The sequence below is a fragment of the Stylophora pistillata genome, chromosome 10 (assembly GCF_964205215.1).
Source record: "Stylophora pistillata chromosome 10, jaStyPist1.2, whole genome shotgun sequence".
In the NCBI taxonomy this organism is placed as follows: Eukaryota; Metazoa; Cnidaria; class Anthozoa; order Scleractinia; family Pocilloporidae; genus Stylophora; species Stylophora pistillata.
In genome coordinates, this window is record NC_142528.1 from 11,228,019 (window position 1) to 11,246,897 (window position 18,879).

Here is an 18,879-nt window from a genome sequence, read left to right on the forward strand (position 1 = left end):
ACATTATTTCCTCATTTTAAGAATGTAAATATTAGGTACTTTAAGTATCTCTATGGACTCAGCAAGTCCAAGTTTCCCCTTGAGTGGGAAGTCAAACACGAACAAAAATGTCCTTTAATATAACTAATACCCGATTCACACCAGCAAAACATCTTTTAAAACGTGTTCAAGCTTTGGTGTGAATGGGGCATAGAATAAAGTTATGTTTGACAGCTTGCGACTTCAAATATTACTTCTTTTTTGATGAAAAATGACAAAACCATAATTCTAAACGCAACTGATTCATCGTTTGCTTCATGTCATCTGTGAGAAGTCTAACGCTTTCTTCTCCGCACCCTTCTCAGACGCACCAAAATGTTATACTCTTTGGATTTCAAACAGTTTGACATCCGTATCATACCAGATTGGGGGATCAATGTTCCTGAAAAACAAAGTGAGAGTGACATGACTGTTGAACTTCCCTTTTTTTGTTTTAATTTTTCATGACTGTTTATTTTGTTTTCAAAACAGAAGTGCGTACGCCTCGATTTTCCCGCCAGAAGTTTCCGAGCGCGCGTCAACTTTCCCGCCAAAACTCATTTTTGAATTAGAAGTAATTTATCGGTTGCTGCTTTTCTTTTCCCCTTACAGGATGTACAGAATACGGATCGCGGCTGCAATAGAAGAAATATTTTAAAGTCACTTAACGCGAACGGAAAACAAAAAGAATGAACAACTCAGTCCTACGTTCAATGATGAAAATTTTTTTCCATTATAAGTCAATAGTGCATCCTGTTGGATTTAAGTAGGGATTAAAGGAAAGTAAGCGAATCAAGGGTAAAATTTGCAATTTATGTAAGCACTTGGTTCTATACCTCTAAATTTTCCTGAGAGAGAGCATATTACTTATCGTTTTTACCTGAGGTAAATAATTCCCCACATATAAGTTCGGAACCACATCTGAGTACCACTGTTAGCCTATAACAGAATGATGAACATTAAAGAGTGTCGTCAAATTGTGCCTGGCAGATAAACCCACAGATACTATCTCTGAAGAACTAATGAACAGAGGGGGTAAGTTTCTAAAGAAACGGTGGTGCTGCGTTGGTGGGGGTAACAAGGTAATTTGGAAATATCAACTAAGTTGAAATTGTAAATTGGCCACCGTAAAGAGCTAAAAAGCTGACGTTTTGAGCGTTAGCCCTTCGTCAGAGCGAATGACGAAGGGCTAACGCTCGAAATGTCAGCTTTGAAACTCTTTACGGTGGCCAATTTACAATTTCAACTTAGCTCATGTTACTAAATTACTCTGAAGAACTAACACCGCCTGTTGGCCGGGTGGGATTTATATGAGATTCAGCTACCTTACAAGGAAGGATCTCACCCTGAAATGACGCGCTTTTTGCTGCTGGGGAAAAGAGAACTTCCATACTTCCGAGTCAAAACGTCTTTTAAGAGAAAAATTCTTAACTTTCCCTAACGTTTCAACACCTCTGTGGCTGAGTACTCATCCTCATTTAAACTATTACACCTTAACGTCAGTATGCATATTCTCCATACTGTTCTCTATACATTTCCTAAGGTGTTGACAAGGAGAATTTGTTCAACAATCAAGAGCCTTCTTGGTTTGATTTGGTGGAAAAATTGTAAGGAGAAATTAGTTGCTATTCACTCTTATTATTACACTACTGAAAAGTTCGCACCAAATGTCACAAAACGCGTGATGCACATGTATCAGTGATTATAGGAGTATATATACCTGGTATTTTCTGATTAAGATTGGGTGTGGCACGGGTAGGAGACCGACTAATGTGCCATGCTGAAGAAACTTGATAATCTCAGATTCATCCGTCAAACCTCTATCAAAACAAACAAAACTACATCAAACAGGGCCGAACAAAAACAAAAACAAGAACAAAACAAAACAAACTTAATAAACTATAAATAACAATCTTAACATTAATCACTTGTAACTAACTTACTTGTCTATGCAAATCTTTTCCACTTGAGGTACCAGAACTTGAAGCATTCTCATTATTGTCTGAAGTGGTAGCTTCTGTTTCCAAGACTGGACCTACAGAATGAAGGAAACCCGGAACTAAATCAACACACGATACATATTTTATTTCAAGACGAAAGAAGGGCACTCGCGACTTAAAAAGGTGTGGGTTAGTGGCATCTTTAATATGACGGGCTCCATAAGTGGACAAAATGAAGCGAATCCTGCTTTACGATTTGCTTCCAGAGCAGACATAATGGGCCTTTCTGGGAATGATGCAACATCACCTTCTACAAACAGACATTTAAAGGATTTTGCAAGAACCAGTGGAAGATTAACTCACCCATTCAGGCGTTGCTACAAATGATCCTGAGCTTGTGACGGAAGCAGATCGTCCAATAGCTTTTCTCTCTATGCGGGATGTACCAGGGGTACTGGGTGGGGTTGCTTCCCCAGGGGACCGTGCTTCTACATCACTGGTTTCTGATTCACTGGCAGGATTGCGAACTTCTTTCACAGACACTAGGAAAAAAAGAAACAGCTGTTGTTAGCTTGTCCAATTTATGGCGCTGCTAAATAATCGTGTCGGCTACATCTCACACAAAACTATATATAGATAAATCAAGTGCACTTTATTGAGGGCCTACGTTGTTTGCAATCTGTGCCGTCCTTCTCTATTCCTTCATTATTTTCATTCCTTCCTCTTCTATGGTTGCTTCCTCATCTTGACAGTCATTTTCTTTTTTTTAATACAAAAAATATTACAAAATATATTTGCTTACTATCGGCAGACATCTCTGGCAAACTCTCGGCTGCCGAAGTACTCGTTCCAGGCCTCTTTTCTTCTCCTTCACTGCCTGAGGCCTGCGCATCCCTGATAGAAAATTAAACAATTTTGTGATCAACTGCAGCATTAATATTCATGCACTACTTGAGAAAATGGGTTAACCCTTTCCTCTCAAATTTCACCAGTAATTCTCCATACTGACTGTTGCACAATGGTTAGTTTGGGGAATTTGGTATGGGATCAATAGCCCATTTCTGAATTACCCTTGGCCTCATTTTCAAAACGAGTCCTGGTGCTCATCCTTTCATATGATTACAAGTTTTCATTCACATGCAAATTAAACTCATTTTCACAAGAATGGTTGAGCACCAGGCCCCGTTTTAAAAAAGAGGTCAAAAGTACTTCAGAAAAATCCTATTAATAATCCCCTAACTGATATTTCTCTGTATTCTCATCACCCATCACTTGTCTGCTTGATATCGCATAGATATTGTGAGGAGAAATTCTGTCTTGATCACTCATGCGAGTCAAAGGATTACTACTGTTCAAATATTATACATCAGTAAGCAAATTAATTGTTGCACAAGCCATGAACAGTACCACAAATGAAAAAAATTGTCCAGAGAATCTTACTTATCTGAACCTTGGGAGGCAAGTCTCCTTCTTGGCTTCTGAACAGTAGCAGGATCAGTTGGAAGGTTTGCCAACTTAGAAAGAGAAAACGTACTGTGTCAAAAGATAAACTCAAACAGCATAGACTTAGTGCCTTTTCTCACAGAGATTCTTGCAATAAAAGACAATTTTAGCTACCGGTAAATGCTGTAAAAAATAAAACAATACCAGTTTCTTATTGTCTCAAGTTTAATTAAATACTTATTTTGTTAACATCTGCCATCAGATATTTCTCAATAAAATGAATCAATACACCATCATTATGTTTATGATGGCAACTAAAAACCTTACTATACAAAAGCATGGTAAGGTTGTAAACAAATATTAATTTTTGACAGAAGTATGACAACTTCAACTTCAACATAATAACTCATTAGAAACTTACCTGGTGAAAGATATTTCTCTTCCTTATGATTGCATATACAAGATGAGAGTTTCCTAAAGCAGAAGAAACCCATTTTTAAATTTTAAAAATAAAATCACAAGGAACATGTTCAGTATGCAAAAAAAATAAGTTTGTTTTTGTTAAAACGTTTTTCTTGCATATGTAACAAAATTGACTGGGCAGTATTGTACAAAAAAAAAAAAAAAATGCAAGTGAAGTGGGCACATTTTGTTCTTTGCTCTCACAAAGTTTCTGTAAAGGCTCATGTGCAGGTTTGTGCAAGGATTCCAGGCTTGTTTAATCACTTTTTTGGAAAAAAAAGAGTGCTATTTCTTCAAACTTTTGTAAAAAAAATGTCAGTTTGCCTTGACAATTAGCTGCCATTCAGGTCATGAATCTGCACTCCCCCCAATAGAGAAGGAGCAAAAAGGCATCTCTATTGCAAACTACAAACATCAGCCATAATCTATGTCTGTCATTCCACTAATTTATTCGTGTTTTTCTCGTTGCCATGTTCCCACCAATAACGTAGCTCCATTTTCTGCCTTTAAAAGCACACACAACCCACAATTCCTCTATTCGCTCCGACGAAGAACGCTCGAGACGTCAGCTTTTGTAATCGTTACTGTGGCCAATTTACCATTTCAACTTTGTTGATATATCCAAATGATTTTGTTACTCCCACCGACACAGCCCCAAACAGTTTCTTTCGAAACTATCAGCCTTTATAATTTATGTCTGTCCTCCAAAAGATCATAGGTAAGAACCAATCAAAATGTGTGTGTAATTCATATATCTTATTAACCTAGCGCGAGGGCCGTACTGGGAGAATATCGGCTCGAGGTCTTGACAGTACTTAAGGACCGAGCGCAGCGAGGTCCGTACAAAAAAGACCGAGGGCCGATATTCTTCCAGTACGGTCCCGAGCAAGCTTGGTTAATATGAGATTTATTATACGACTGAAGTTCAAAGGGACACAATTGCGGTATCATTCAGGACCATTCGGGACAGTGCCCGGTCCAATACTTAGAGAATATTGGACCGCCAATAGAGCATTTTGATTGGTTGATTTTAGTTATTGGCCCTCTGACTGCCCGAGTCGTGTAATGAAACTTCTTATACAAACAATGTCTTACCATCAAATTGATACTGAATGATGTTATTAAAGATCTCCAGCAAGAAAAACACCAAATGGTGATTGGTGGCATTGGAGAACAGGAACCAGGGGGTGGAAAATGCCTGAAAACCGAATAGAAAAAAATAATATTCAGCCTGATAATTTTGAAATAAAGGGTAGTCTGTTGATGAAGGATCACAAAAAAAGTGCAATTACTAGTTAGCTTTTTCAGTTTCATTACACAAACAAGCAACAAAGTATCCTTGGAAATTAAACTTCAGGGCCTAGCATTTGTTCAAAGGCTGATTAGTGCTAACTCAGGGTTAAATTTTAATCCAGGTTTCTATAATTACTTCGCTGTTCAAAAGCCATTTTGGAACGATTTTCCCAATTATTCCAAGAGCACTCAGTCATCAAATTGTTTACAAAAAGAATTAAACTGAATTTTCTTTTAAAGTTTTCAGAACTGAACTCAAATTTCACACTAGCCCGGGTTATCTTAACCGACCTTTAAAGAACCTGGCCCAAGTTCCTTTGCAAACAGCCCAAACAACCTAAATTGCAAAGAAAAGCAAATTTAACATGCTCTTACCTCCAAAAGATGGAGCAATTTATTGGCAGCCACCATTGATAGGGATTTCAAATATGGAGAAACTATAAAGAAAATAAGAAAAGAAATGATATCACACCTGACTGGCTTTATTAGAAACTGAAAATAAATTTTGAATGCATGAAAACTTGTGTGGTTGGCACAATCTGCCTCCTGGTTAGCTCAATTGGTAGAGCGCCAGGACTGTTGTGAGGGAGGTCGGGGGTTCAAGCCTCGGCCGGACCAACACTAAGGGTCTTAAAATAACTGAAGAGAATTTGCTACCTTTCTATAATATCAAGAAGTGGATAGATATTCTAGTCTTCTCGGATAAGGACGAATAAACCGTAGGCCCCATCTCCTGCAGGGTTAGGGGTAGGAGACGTTAATTTCCCACGCACGAGATTACTGTGTGGTGGATGTCCTCCCCTGGGGTGGGATGGGTGGGTTTACTGGACCCGCAGTAATTGGCGCAAGCTGTTGCAGTGTCCCTGCCTGTTGGTGAATCTAATAAATTAATCCAACCTTCAGGTTGCCTGTGCATGCAAGATAATTCAAACCAGTTTGATTTTAAAGGACTTTTTTCATCAACAAATCTTTGTTACAAGGCTAGATACAGTACTTAAAACAAATATTCTTTAATGTGTCACTTGAAGCAAATTGCATCTTGGACCTGCCCCCCAATCAGCCCCCCCATCTTAAACATGACAGTTGTTAACAAAAGTAGTCCCTACCCTCTTACCGTTGACAATAATTGTCAAGAGACAATCAAACAGAGGTTGAAGTCTTTGGTGTCCATTTGTAATGATTTTATGGAACACCTGTGAAAAAAATGAGATGATTGGTGAGTAACTCTCAAACAAAAACATTAGTGCATGCCAGTGATGTACACTGTGCAATACACAAATATATACATTATCTAAGATTTCCAGTGAACAAAGGTTGTACTCACAATGACAAGAAAATCAGCATGGGTCCCTGTAAACACAGGAATGTCCATGGGTACTCTAACAGAGTATGGCTTATTGAGTCGGACACCTATCAGTGAGATAGCAACATAACATAATTGAAATCATGACAATAGGTTAGCACCTGTCCTAAGTTTTAACAACATTTTCTGCATTAATGTGAATCGGAAATTTATTTTGACTCTATCATTGTCACAAAGTTATGGAAGTAATGAGTATCATAATTACTGATTGAATGAAATTATAATTTGTTTATGCTCTGAACCCACCAAAATTTCTTTCTCCACTTAAAAGCAGCAATATGAACACTCCTATGTGCATCAAACCTAGTCGAGCTGGAGTAAAATAAAAATGAAGGATGATTTATTCACTATTGATACCTTTCCCATCGGCGAAGATTTTATTATACATAAGCACATAAAAAGTCATCGTTTTAGAGTTGTCATGATGCCATTGCCAAGGTAAATGTTTGGATAATGAATTCTGAGTATCAATAGCCCATTTCCGAATTACCCTTGGCCTCATTTTCAAAACGAGTCCTGGTGCTCATCCTTTCATATGATTATAAGTTTTCATTCACATGCAAATTAAACTCATTTTCACAAGAATGGTTGAGCACCAGGCCTCGTTTTGAAAAAGAGGCCAAGGGTAATTCTGAAATGGGCTATTACTGTTGCAGCACTAAATTTACATAATAAAGAATGCCAGATAAAATTACAGAAACACTTTTACAACTCAATCCATGCCAAATGACAATGGCATCATAATGACTCCCAAATGTTGATTTATACTGAGATACCTTTCTTGCGTGTAAATACCAAAAAACCTACTGTATTAAAGATCACGAGACCTTACGCTGAGCAACTTACACTGGTCAGACCTTGCATCATTCAAGTGAAAAAGAATTGGAACCAAGATATCCAGCACATCACTGCTCTTCAGCACGTAGAACAAAAATTTCTGTAACAAATTTTTGTTTGTAAGATATTGAGTTGATAACTTCTGATCATTTCAAAATGTAGCCAACAAAGTGATTATGAAAAAAAAAAAACAAAACAAAAAAAAACAAAAATTGCTCTCAAATCAGGTCAGTTAACCTTTTTACTCCCAGAAGTGATTAACCTGTAACTTCTCCCCCATAATATCCACACATGATCCAGCAAACAGGTAATGAGAATACTCAAACTTATCAGGTAGAATTTGTTACCTTGATTGAACACCAAATTCCTGTGGCCAATTTAAAGGATATGTGTAGCAGCTAGAGGGGAGAATTCATAATCAGATCTTGGGAGGTGAAGGGTTAAATTACCAAAGATTACCTTGTTTTGGTCACACATCTTCCAAAATAAAACTAGTAGTTCTTGATGGAAACTAACTTTCTTGCAAGAATTTGGAAGATACGTCTGAAAACAAAAAGACAATATTTAGGATCTGGTTCCCTTTATCTATGACAAAAATTCCTTGCAAATGAATGTACAACATTCTTAAGTAGATTCTGGCCATTCTACTACTCAGGGCATTTTGGGATTTAAATTGCAACTTGAAGTGTTTGGCAAAGAAATTCAATATACAATCATATATTTTTTGAATTACATACTTGAATAAGAGGGTTATTAAGCAGATTTGCAACACCATGGAGAATAAAGTAAAAGTCCTGCAAGAAAATACTTCAATATAAGTATAAGTATGTACCTGCAATCAAAGTGGTTATAATTAGGTTAACCCTTACATGTGACTCTGATGAGTGACCAAGACAGAATTTCTCCTTACAATACACCGAATCGAAATATGGCGTCCAATTTGAATTACCATTATTCTGGACTTCCTAGCCTATCACACATGTGATAATCCTTTTGTGTTTCCACGTAAAGACGAGGCTAGTAAGTCCAGACCAATGGTAATTCAAATTGGATGCCGTATTTTGATTCGGTGAATTAACCAATACAATATTAAACAAACAAGGGATGAGTCAAAAAAAAAAAAAAAAAAAAAAAAGAAAAAAGTTGTTGGATTAGTTGATCCAATACCAAATTCTCCAAACTCACATCATAGGAATTGTAAAGCTGTAAGGAAAATTACTAATGAGATCTTAGGAATGACAGGGTTAAAACGTATTAAGGCTGATAGTTTCTAAAGAAACTGTTTGGGGCTGCATCGGTGGGGGTAACGAAATCATTTGAATATATCAACAAAGTTGAAATGGTAAATTGGCCACCATAACGATTACAAAAGCTGACGTTTCAAGCGTTAGCCCTTCAACGAAGGGCTAACACTCAAAACGTCAGCTTTTGTAGTTGTTACGGTGGCCAATTTACCATTTCAACTTTGTTGATATATCCAAATTAAAAGGTATTAAATTGGAAGTTCTGTTTATCCTTGATTCAAACAAAATTAACTGGTTTCTGTTTTAATTAGGAACCTGTGTAAAATATTAACTTTGCAAATAACCCTAATTTGAAATCTAACATTTTACTAGCAAGTACTTGTATTAATGAACTACAGTAATACCATATCAATATTTATACCTCCTCTCTGTGTATTCGAGACAAATAATTACAAAAAAGGTTATCAACTGGAGGTTCCTAAAAAATGAAAAAAACAATGCAAACATGTTAGGATACAATTATCTTAGTTTTCAAGGAGCAATAATTATTACATGTACCTCACTACTCATTTCCTATTCAGTCATTTATATTTAATTTTTTTATTTAGAGAAATAATCATTGAAAAGAAGGTATGAATCCACTTCCATATGGACTTGTTTAAATATAGTTTTCATTATTACATTAACGTAAATCTAATGTGTGAGCTGCAACTTCAGATTTTACAAAAAGAGAAGCCTGAAAAAATTCCCTCTTTAAAGGGATCCCAACCAGTTCCTCTCTAGTTGGGCACTTCTTCCAACTGAGCTCCAAGCCATTTTAGGGAGGGAGGCAAACTTAAGTGGCATCTTTGCCAAGAATTCTAATCGCAAAGGGTGATTAAAAAATAAGTAAAATTCTGACCTGTGAAAGTGACTTTTTACAAACTTGAAGAACTACAGGCCAGAGTTTATACAGCAGGTAGTATGTAGAGAAACATGTATGAGACTGTAAGCTGTACATGTTAAATACCAGAAGTTGTTTTACCTCAAAAGAGTGTTCTGCATCAGTTCCATTCATCGTAGTTGGGGTTGGCTGCATTGAGTCATGATCCAAAAGGACTACAAGCAATTGAGCAGCAACCTCCACCAGAGGTTCACGGTAATCAGCAAACATAAGGTGGTTATACCTAGAGAATAAAAGAAAAAAAAATGTTGGTGTACTGTTCCAGTAATTTAATTCTTTTTCATTTTCAAATGTATTCCTTTAAAACAAAAATTGGACAGACAACAATTTAACCTTCCCAAGAATTCCCTTCGAACCAATCATTCAAGCACACATTCCCATACAAGTCTTGACATAAACCAAGTACATGTAGCCCATTGCATCATAGTTTATTGCAGTTTCTGAATTAAATGATCACCAGTGGGAAAGCATCAACCTTATGAGAAATCATTTCATAAACTCTCCCAACAATTTTCAGACACTTTCAAGAAGACAGGTGATGAGAATATGGACAATAAATTATTGTCATATAGAGGATAACGTTCAAACTCCAAATTCTTGTGAACTGTTGCTTTAAGCAATAAGACATTACACACATACACAAAAACACTCATTTTCACATGATGTATTCATGCAATCAAATAAAAAAAAGAAAACTTAAACCCCAAACAAATCTTACATTTTAAGACTCTTGCCTGTTCAGGATGTCAATCTATGGGTAGTCGCAGTTTACCTTAAAGTTTATGACTATATTATTTCTGAACAACAAGTAGCATTCTAAATTAATTTTTTACTCACGGCACTCCGTATCCAAGGGGGTCATAGGAGCACACAAGATTTAACAGGGATGTGAATATTGGAAGAGCATGTCTGGTAAAACAAAACCAATGAAAAAGATTGTAAAATCATAACAACAGACCTTCAAATTGTATCAGTTTTGCTTGTATTTCTACATAATATCACATCTTCAGTAAATAGTAATTAGGAGTCATGGGTTGGCATAGTGGTGAGAGTGCTCGCCTTCCACCAATGTGTCCTGGGTTCGATTCCCGGACCTGATGCCATAGGTGGATTGAGTTTGTTGGTTCTCTACTCTGCTCCGAGAGGTTTTTCTCTAGGTACTTCAGTTTTCCCCTCTCCTCCAAAACCATCATCATTTGAATTTATTTAATTTAGAGTTTATTTAGATTTACACACAACCCCACAAGCTGTTCAGCTTTAAACATTATCGAGTCCAAATAAAGGTATTATTATTATTATTCTGACAAAAGCAAAAGACAAATGCAAACACCTTTACCTATTCCCAGCAGATGAAAAAAATGACAGCCATTTATTTGGTCTACTGTGATTTTCAGCTACAAAACAAAATAAAAAGAAGAAACTTGTTTGCAGTCAACGTCTTGGCCATCACACCTGCAAATCTCATGATTACAAATCTTGCTTGAGAGGAAAATTTAATAATAATATATTATGTTCCTCTTCCATTCAAGATGCACTTTAACTGATTGATAGACATATTAAAAATTACAAAATGTACATGCATGCACTTGGTGTGTTGCTCCCTTCAATGGATAAATTTATGTTCATTGGTTACATGCCCCAACATGATTGTTTACCAGTTGCCAGAAATGGGGTTTAATTGTTGAGTATAATTCAGCTCTTAAACAATCATGACCAGGTGTAACTTAAAAAAGGGGAATTTGTTGCCATTCATCATTTCTGAAAAAAACTGTGACAAAAAAGTGATGACCTTTCTCCAACTTTTTTTATGCCAAAACATCTAGCACCTTGCAGTGTTTGCTCCCTAACAATCCCAAAAGTCTTTGGTAAACATGAAGATCTGATTACTACTTTAACTTTAACTTTATTGAATTTGATGCACTTACAAAATAACATCAGCAACTGGAGAAGAAAACAGGATGATGTCCCAATTGATATTCAGACCCAATAAATAATTTACAACTACTAGCAACACATTCATGACTTTTAAAGGCACTGTTCATTAAACATGACACATTTTGACAGATTTGGTAAAATTCAACCTTTGCCTGACAGCTAACCTGTGGGAGGAAGGTACATTGCTTCTGAAAAACAAGTCAACAGCAATTTAAGAAGCTCAGTTCTGCTGCAGTCAAACTGTGGATTACCCGGAGGGGATGATGCAAATCCAACACCAGCTTCCCTGTGTTTAGGTACAATCAATTAGCATAAAACCACAGCATTGATCTTAATAAAACAATCAGTCTTGGCAATCTTCTCAGTATACCGGTGTCTAACCAAGTGACCAAATTGTTGTAAGTAAACATTTTGCCAAAATTGCCAATGGACTAAAAGCATGGTTATCCCTTCTCCCGAGATCTCATTTGAAATTCTCCTTACCCACTACCAAATTATTCTTATGATGTGAGTTTCAAGAATTTGGGATTGGATCAACAAATAATCCCTTAGCTTGATATTTTCTTTGTTTTCATCTCTTGTCGACTTGAAATTGCATTGATATTTTGAGGAGATACTCTGTCTTGGTCACTTATGGGGGTAAAAAAAAGCAAAACAAATCCAACACTCAACCAACTACAGGTTAGTACATGTACCCAAACAACCTTGTACAATCACTGGGTGTAACTGTACTCCTGCACTTATAAATCCAAGTTTCTTTACTGCCTGTGCATGGTGATAACAGGCCAAGACAATTCAGTTCATGTCAGGTACAATAAGAGTGTAGTGTTAAGCAAGCACATGTAACTGAAGACAATGCACAATTTAGGCATGCATCTCATTTTGCAATCCTGGAGGCTAATGAAATGATCACCACATTTCCCATTTCACTTTCATGCATCACCATAATTATATTAAATGAATTTCACACATAGTCATTGAATAAACATTACAATTTGAGAAGTTAAAAAAGATTCAGCTGATATAAATATAATTCCCCACTTCAAAAATGAGTGGGGGAGTGGTCGAGCTCGCCGCGAAAGTTTGTCTGGGATTGTTACTCGGGACACAAATCTGTAGTAAACAAAGAATTGCGTCCCGAGTAACGATCCCAGACAACCTTGCGTGGCGAACTCAACCCACTCCCCCACTCGTTTTTGAAATGGGGAATTTCCATTTTTGGACATTCTACACTGATACTGGAATATTAAGAATTACTCAATTGATGTAGGCTTAGCAATTTCATTTTCTGTGTACTTAAAAAGCTTTAGGTAATTCATGCACATTACTGCACAAATGTCTCACCATATATATTCACAGCTATCAATTGAAGACAAATCCTCAGGTTGATCCTGAAAAAAAAAAAACACAGGGCAAATCAAGGAAGAGTTTAAAATGTCTCATATCTAGTAGTAAATATATTATTTCATACAAAAACATTTACACTTTGTCTCTGGTTGGAAAAACAATGTATTTTCACAGTCATTTGCTTCCAATCTTTGAGATGTGTTGGTCAGTAAGAAATACAGTATCTATAATTATAATATAAAAAAAAAACATCATAATTATGGAAAGTGCTTGAATGACCTTTCTTCACTCATTGTGATGTATCAGAAAACTCACTCATTTGCTGCACTCACTTGTTTGTTTGTTTGTTTTTTTTTTTCATGCAATGCAACTTGTGATTGAAAATAGTTTGTGCACACTTTCCATGGAGTAATCTGATTTGAAGCCCTGAATTAGACATATATTGATAATTACAATTGCACAAGAAAGCACTTTCAAATGTTTTGATTGTACATGTGACTCTCTGCAAAATGGAGAGTTTAGTCATAATGTTCAGGGCTTGACACTAACTTTTCAACTTACTAACCAAGTGGCTAGTGACAACTTAGATGATACGGCAATTTCAGTTTGTTTACCAGCCAAACTGGCTAGTGGAAATTGAAACCCACTAGCCAAAACTGATTTTCTACTAATCTGTGGCTACTTGGCTACCATTAGTGCTGAGACCTAATGTTGAAGGCTACTGAACCAATGTACAACAATGGCGCACACATTTCCTTCATCATATATTACTGTATACAGGATTCGTACACTTTTGACCTGTTAAAATTCCATGACTTTCCATGACTTTTTCCATGACCTTTTGAAATATTCCATGACAAGAATGCAGTGTGAAAGAATGTTTACAAACATTCTCACAATGCGTGCTTCTGTTTATTTCTAATGAAATTAAATCTGATTTTTGACTCATCAGTGAACTTTTCAACTTTGGGTCTCATTGCCTTTCTCTCATAGAGAGCATATTGATTTTCCATGACTTTCCATGACCCACACCTGAATTTCATGACTTTCCAGGCCTGGAAAATGAAATTTTGAAATTCCATGACTTTCCAGGTTTTCCATGACCTGTACGAACCCTGGTTTAATGTTAACACTGTAAATCTTTCTTTAAACATAAGGGAAGATAAGGCCGGCTAACTTACTGGGCCAGTTTTTTTCGGAGGATGAACAGTAAACTCTGGACAGAAACACAGGTCCTGTAAAGACACAAAAAAAAAGCAACATCAACATTTGATGGGTATTCCTGTCACCTTATCCTCAGATGAAACAATTTGAGAGATCAACAACGCTGTTGTACTGCTTACCGCAACTGCACTGAGAAGTGTTTGAGCAAGAGGGGATCTTGCCTCTGCAGTCTGTAAAGTAGAAGCACATGTTGATTAGTTTTTAATTGATTTAATCAGCATCATTTTAGAAAAAATCCCATATAATTATCCACAAGAGTAAGATCTCAAAAAGGTATTTCTTACAGCTATTTGAAAGCCCTAAAAATGGGTGTACAATGTTTTTTTTGGCTTACTTGCTGACATGGCAAATCCTCAGACATAATATCACTTCAACTGTAATGGGTGAGTTGGATCTCAAAATCTTCACATCGTGAATTACATTGAACACAGCCATGAGCCATTTGAGACCCATAACCATATCAAAAAACATAACTCATAACATCTTAACATGAAGTACGCACATTCTCCATTCTGTTCTCTATGGATACAAGTCCACTAATTTATTAATGTTTTTCTTGTTGCCATGTTCCCACCAATAACGTAGCTCCATTTTCTGCCTTTAAAAGCACACACAACCCACAATTCCTCTATTCGCTCTGACGAAGGGCTAACGCTCTAAACGCCAGCTTTTTTACAAGTCTTAAGGTGCTGATAAGGAAAATCTGTTTCACAATCAAGAGCTTCTTTAGTTGGTGATTGTTTCCATTATTCTTGCCATCAAACTTCGATTCAGGAGAAATATTGTAAGAAGAAATTAGATGCTAGTCTCTATTAAGAGACAAAGGGTTAAAAGTATTCTTGTTTGCTATCTAATTTGGCACAATGGTTGGAACTGTACCTCTTCACCCCCATGAAAACTTTCCTCCTGTTACAAACACAAAACAAAAAGCATTTTTAATTAGTAGATTATTTCCATGAAGTTATCACTGAGATATAGTCATCTATGATTGGAAGTAATCATGAGCATATTCTCAAAGATTTACTTTTTGAAAATGAACCTCTGTTGTTTAGCACTCTATACATTTTAAATGGACTGCGGTTTGCTCACAACAAAATTTTAATTTACAAAAAGGACAACACTATTGCACTAATTTTAAAGTCATTAAATAACAAATAACATCATCTTATCTACACTTGATTTTTTAAGATGCTAGTCATGGAAAATATTGAGATATGAGAATATTGAGATACTGAGATAGGAAAATCTTGATATTTAGTAAAGCACTTGGTTCAATGCTAGATCAAAAACCCCTCTAAACTTGTTGCATTTTTCTGTATCAATCCTTTATTTCTTTAGCAATCCTTTAATTCCCACGATCTGATTGCTATTTCTCCCTTATAGATGCTATACATTTCCTTGTAAATTAGTAATGAGAATTTGGTGTTAGGTCCAGATAACCACTTCTACCGGACAAGTTTCAGTATTCCCATTACCTGTTTGTTCAGGATTATGTATGGATAATTAAGGGGGAAGTTACATTTTGATCACTTGTGGGAGTTAACGGTCAATCAGAAACTCAAAGTATCAAGGGAAACAAGCATACTTCCTGTCCTGGAACTGTGGACCAAAAGAAACCTCTCCAATCTGGATCCTCAAAAATGTAGGGTACAAACCGTGTCAACAGGCGCACACAGTTCAGGACTGAAACAAAGCAGAAGAGTGAGAAATAAAAAGGCAAAGTATACATGTATGATAGGCTACTTAACTCTGAAATTGATAGTGTCAAAATCATTTCCAAAAGAAATACTCAGCGTAAAGAGGCTTTTAAACTTTGGGGAAAGAGCCCCAACCATTGGCCTGTTTCAAAACGTTTTTGATTATTAAGCAGTCTACATCAAATGTCAGTGTTACCAGGGCTTGACACTAACTTTTGAACTTGTTAACCACATGGCTTGTGGCATCTTAGATGTTACAACAGTTTCAGTTTGTTTACTAGCAAACTGGCTAGTGGAAATAAAAAACCACTAGCCAAAACTGAATTTTTTACTGGTCTGTGGTTAGTTGGCCACTGTTAGTGTCAAGCCCTTGCTATAGATACTGTAATGCTTTGGATTTGAATGGTACCCTTTGAGATGGGTTCAGAGAATATTAAAATCTCTCATTCATCCTTCATCCAAACAGAAGCAAAACTCCACGTTGACCCTTCACAACTCAACTCCAGTTTGCATATTCTCCATAGTATTCTTTATACACTTCCTAAGGCGCTGACAAGGAGAATTTGTTTAACAATCAAGAGCTTCTTTAGTTGGTGATCATTTCCTTCCTTCTCATGACATGAATGTTTGATTCAGTGGCAATCTTGTGAGGAAATAATTATTAGATGCTAGTAATTATTGGGGTTTAAGAGTGAAACTACTGCAGCTGTCAGTAATTGTGACTTCATCGTCACAATTATACACTTCAAGAAATTTAACCCTCCAACTCCCAAGATCTGATTGTTAATTGTCCCCTCTAGCTAATACACATTTTCTTGGAAATTAGTTACAAGAATTTGGTGTTAGATCAAGGTGACAACTTCTACGTGATAAGTTTGAACATTCTCATTACCTGTTTGCTGGATAATGTATGGGTACTAAAGGGGAGAAGTTACATGTTAATCACTTCTGGGAGTTAATTAATAAGGGTTAATTAAAACAAATCAATATATATATCTTATTAACCAAGCGCGAGGGCCGTAATCTTATTAACCAAGCGCGAGGGCTGTACCGGGAAAATATTGGCCCGAGGTCTTGACAGTACGGACCGAGCGCAGCGAGGTCTGTACAAAAAAGACTGAGGGCCGATATTCTTCCAGTACAGTCCCGAGCAAGCTTGGTTAATAAGAGATTTACTATACGACTGAAGTTCAAAAGGACACAAGTGCGGTATCATTCGGGACCATTCGGGACAGTGCCCGGTCCAATACTGAGAGAATATTGACCGACAATAAAGCATTTTGATTGGTTGATTTTAGTTATCGGCCCTCTGACTGCCCAAGTCGTGTAATTAATAAAAAAAAACTTACTTGAAAGTTGTTCTGAAGGGTTAGAACAACCCGTCAAAGTGGCATTATGAAGCTTCTCAACACACTGAAAGGAGATATAAACAAGTGCAAAGTTACATAAAAAAAATAAGGTGTTTTACAATTGATGCAAAAACAATAATAACATTTTTCACCCAGGTAACTGGATAATGAATATATTGCTTCTGATAGGAGCAAATACAGACATCTCTATTTGATTTTAAAATAACCAAGATAAATTATTTCATGACTTGTTGTTTGCATGGGGCATTTAAAAGATGTTTTTTAAATTCTAACATCTGTTTACTAACACCATCGGGAAGTCTACACCACAGTAAATTGAAATTGTTTATGCAATTTCAAAATAACATCAATATATACAATATTTGTCTGTACTACCACAAAATTGCACAAAAATTACTGGGGGAAAGATTTTGACTATAAAACAAGATCAGTTCTGCCTGAGGTTTGGTTAACCATTAATGGCCACTGGCACAATTTATGCATAACTTTTGTCACAAAATAAGTGATACCTAAATTTGTTCAAATTTCTATTATAATTATTTATGTAGTCAAAAAAATTTAATTCAGTCGAGAAGTTACATGTAAACTGTCTGATCATTTTGTTTTTCATTTTTATATAGTAGAATAATACTGGATTGTGAGGTAAATGATTTTCTGAGTACTCTGGGTACTTTGGCATTTTACTGTAGACAATCAAATGAAGATAATAAGCTTTTAAAAAACAGAGGAAATCGTTGGCGTAAATTATTCATAGGTATACTCCAAAAGATCACTTTGAAAATATATCTGCTTCCCTCTGCGATAAGCAAAAAGAAAGAAATTTATCGCTTACAGTAATAGCACTAGTGGCAAGTGCTTCGAACGTTTATTTTGAAAAATATTGTAGGCGTGAACAACGTCAGAAGATTACAAATGAAGTTTAATGAAACACAAGGTCACCCTCGATATCTTGTAAACACGTCCAGGGGCTTTCGATAACTTACTAGATTTATGAAGAATACTCACTGCATGGTATAAAATTAAACAAGGTTGAATTTTAGTAGACTGAAATAACATCTCCTTGCGATCATGTCTAAACTATAGAGAAAAAATCTTATTCGTGTTTGTTGTTAATAAAATTATAAAACAGTAATTGCATGCAAGTTTTTCAAGCTCTAACAAAAATCGTGGATTCGCCTACTGTTGTACTGTCAACTGAGACAAAAGCCATCAAGAAGAATTAAAAAGCAAAGGAATCGAGACGAAAAATCGCAGCGCCATATCGATTTGTGGTACAACTTGAAATTAATTCAAGACGCGAAGAGCTTGCGACATGCACCCACCTTATAGCATAGCGTCGCCAAATTTGAGGGATTCTCGTCTCGTAAAGCTCTGATTTCCGAGGCAGGAATCAAAGTAAACACGTCACTGATAGTTGCCGACGACTCAGACCAAAACTGATCCCAAAAGGTGTCATCTGTCGCTTCAACAGCCTGAAAACGATCGACAAAGTTCATCAGGTGAACATTACCTAAACAGCCGGTTCAGTCACACAAAACCCTCCGCCAAAGATCTCGCAAAAGACGGCTGAGAATGAACCGTCATCACTTCGCTCACCGTCTTTTTTGTTGTCAGCTGGACGACGGCTTTCCTAAAATTTAGTTTACTGTCTGTACCTCCCATTCTAACAACTAACTGTTCTCTCTCTTCTTTGTACACTGTTCAGAAAGGAGACGGTGCGCAGCCTCTGTCAACTGCCTCCGCCACGTGGGTTCGGAAACTGT

The 18,879-nt window shown here is 36.5% G+C and overlaps 1 protein-coding gene across 1 annotated transcript; it reads right to left on the reverse strand.

Annotated features, from left to right (window-relative positions):
• Positions 1-96: 96 nt before the first annotated feature.
• Positions 97-18,870, reverse strand: LOC111321572 (protein HID1). Its single transcript, XM_088735681.1, has 29 exons — positions 18,713-18,870; positions 18,439-18,588; positions 17,096-17,159; positions 15,635-15,732; positions 14,929-14,955; positions 14,169-14,219; positions 14,007-14,060; positions 12,823-12,869; positions 11,643-11,764; positions 10,880-10,937; positions 10,381-10,452; positions 9,625-9,766; positions 9,022-9,078; positions 8,094-8,150; positions 7,816-7,899; positions 7,366-7,456; positions 6,766-6,831; positions 6,481-6,566; positions 6,271-6,349; positions 5,532-5,593; positions 4,959-5,061; positions 3,823-3,875; positions 3,399-3,472; positions 2,761-2,852; positions 2,322-2,500; positions 1,962-2,053; positions 1,739-1,838; positions 899-957; positions 97-421 (listed from the first exon to the last, which is right to left on the reverse strand). The coding sequence occupies exons 1-29, from the start codon at positions 18,776-18,778 to the stop codon at positions 358-360; spliced, it is 2,349 nt and encodes a 782-aa protein (XP_088591807.1). The 5' UTR covers positions 18,779-18,870; the 3' UTR covers positions 97-357.
• Positions 18,871-18,879: the final 9 nt, after the last annotated feature.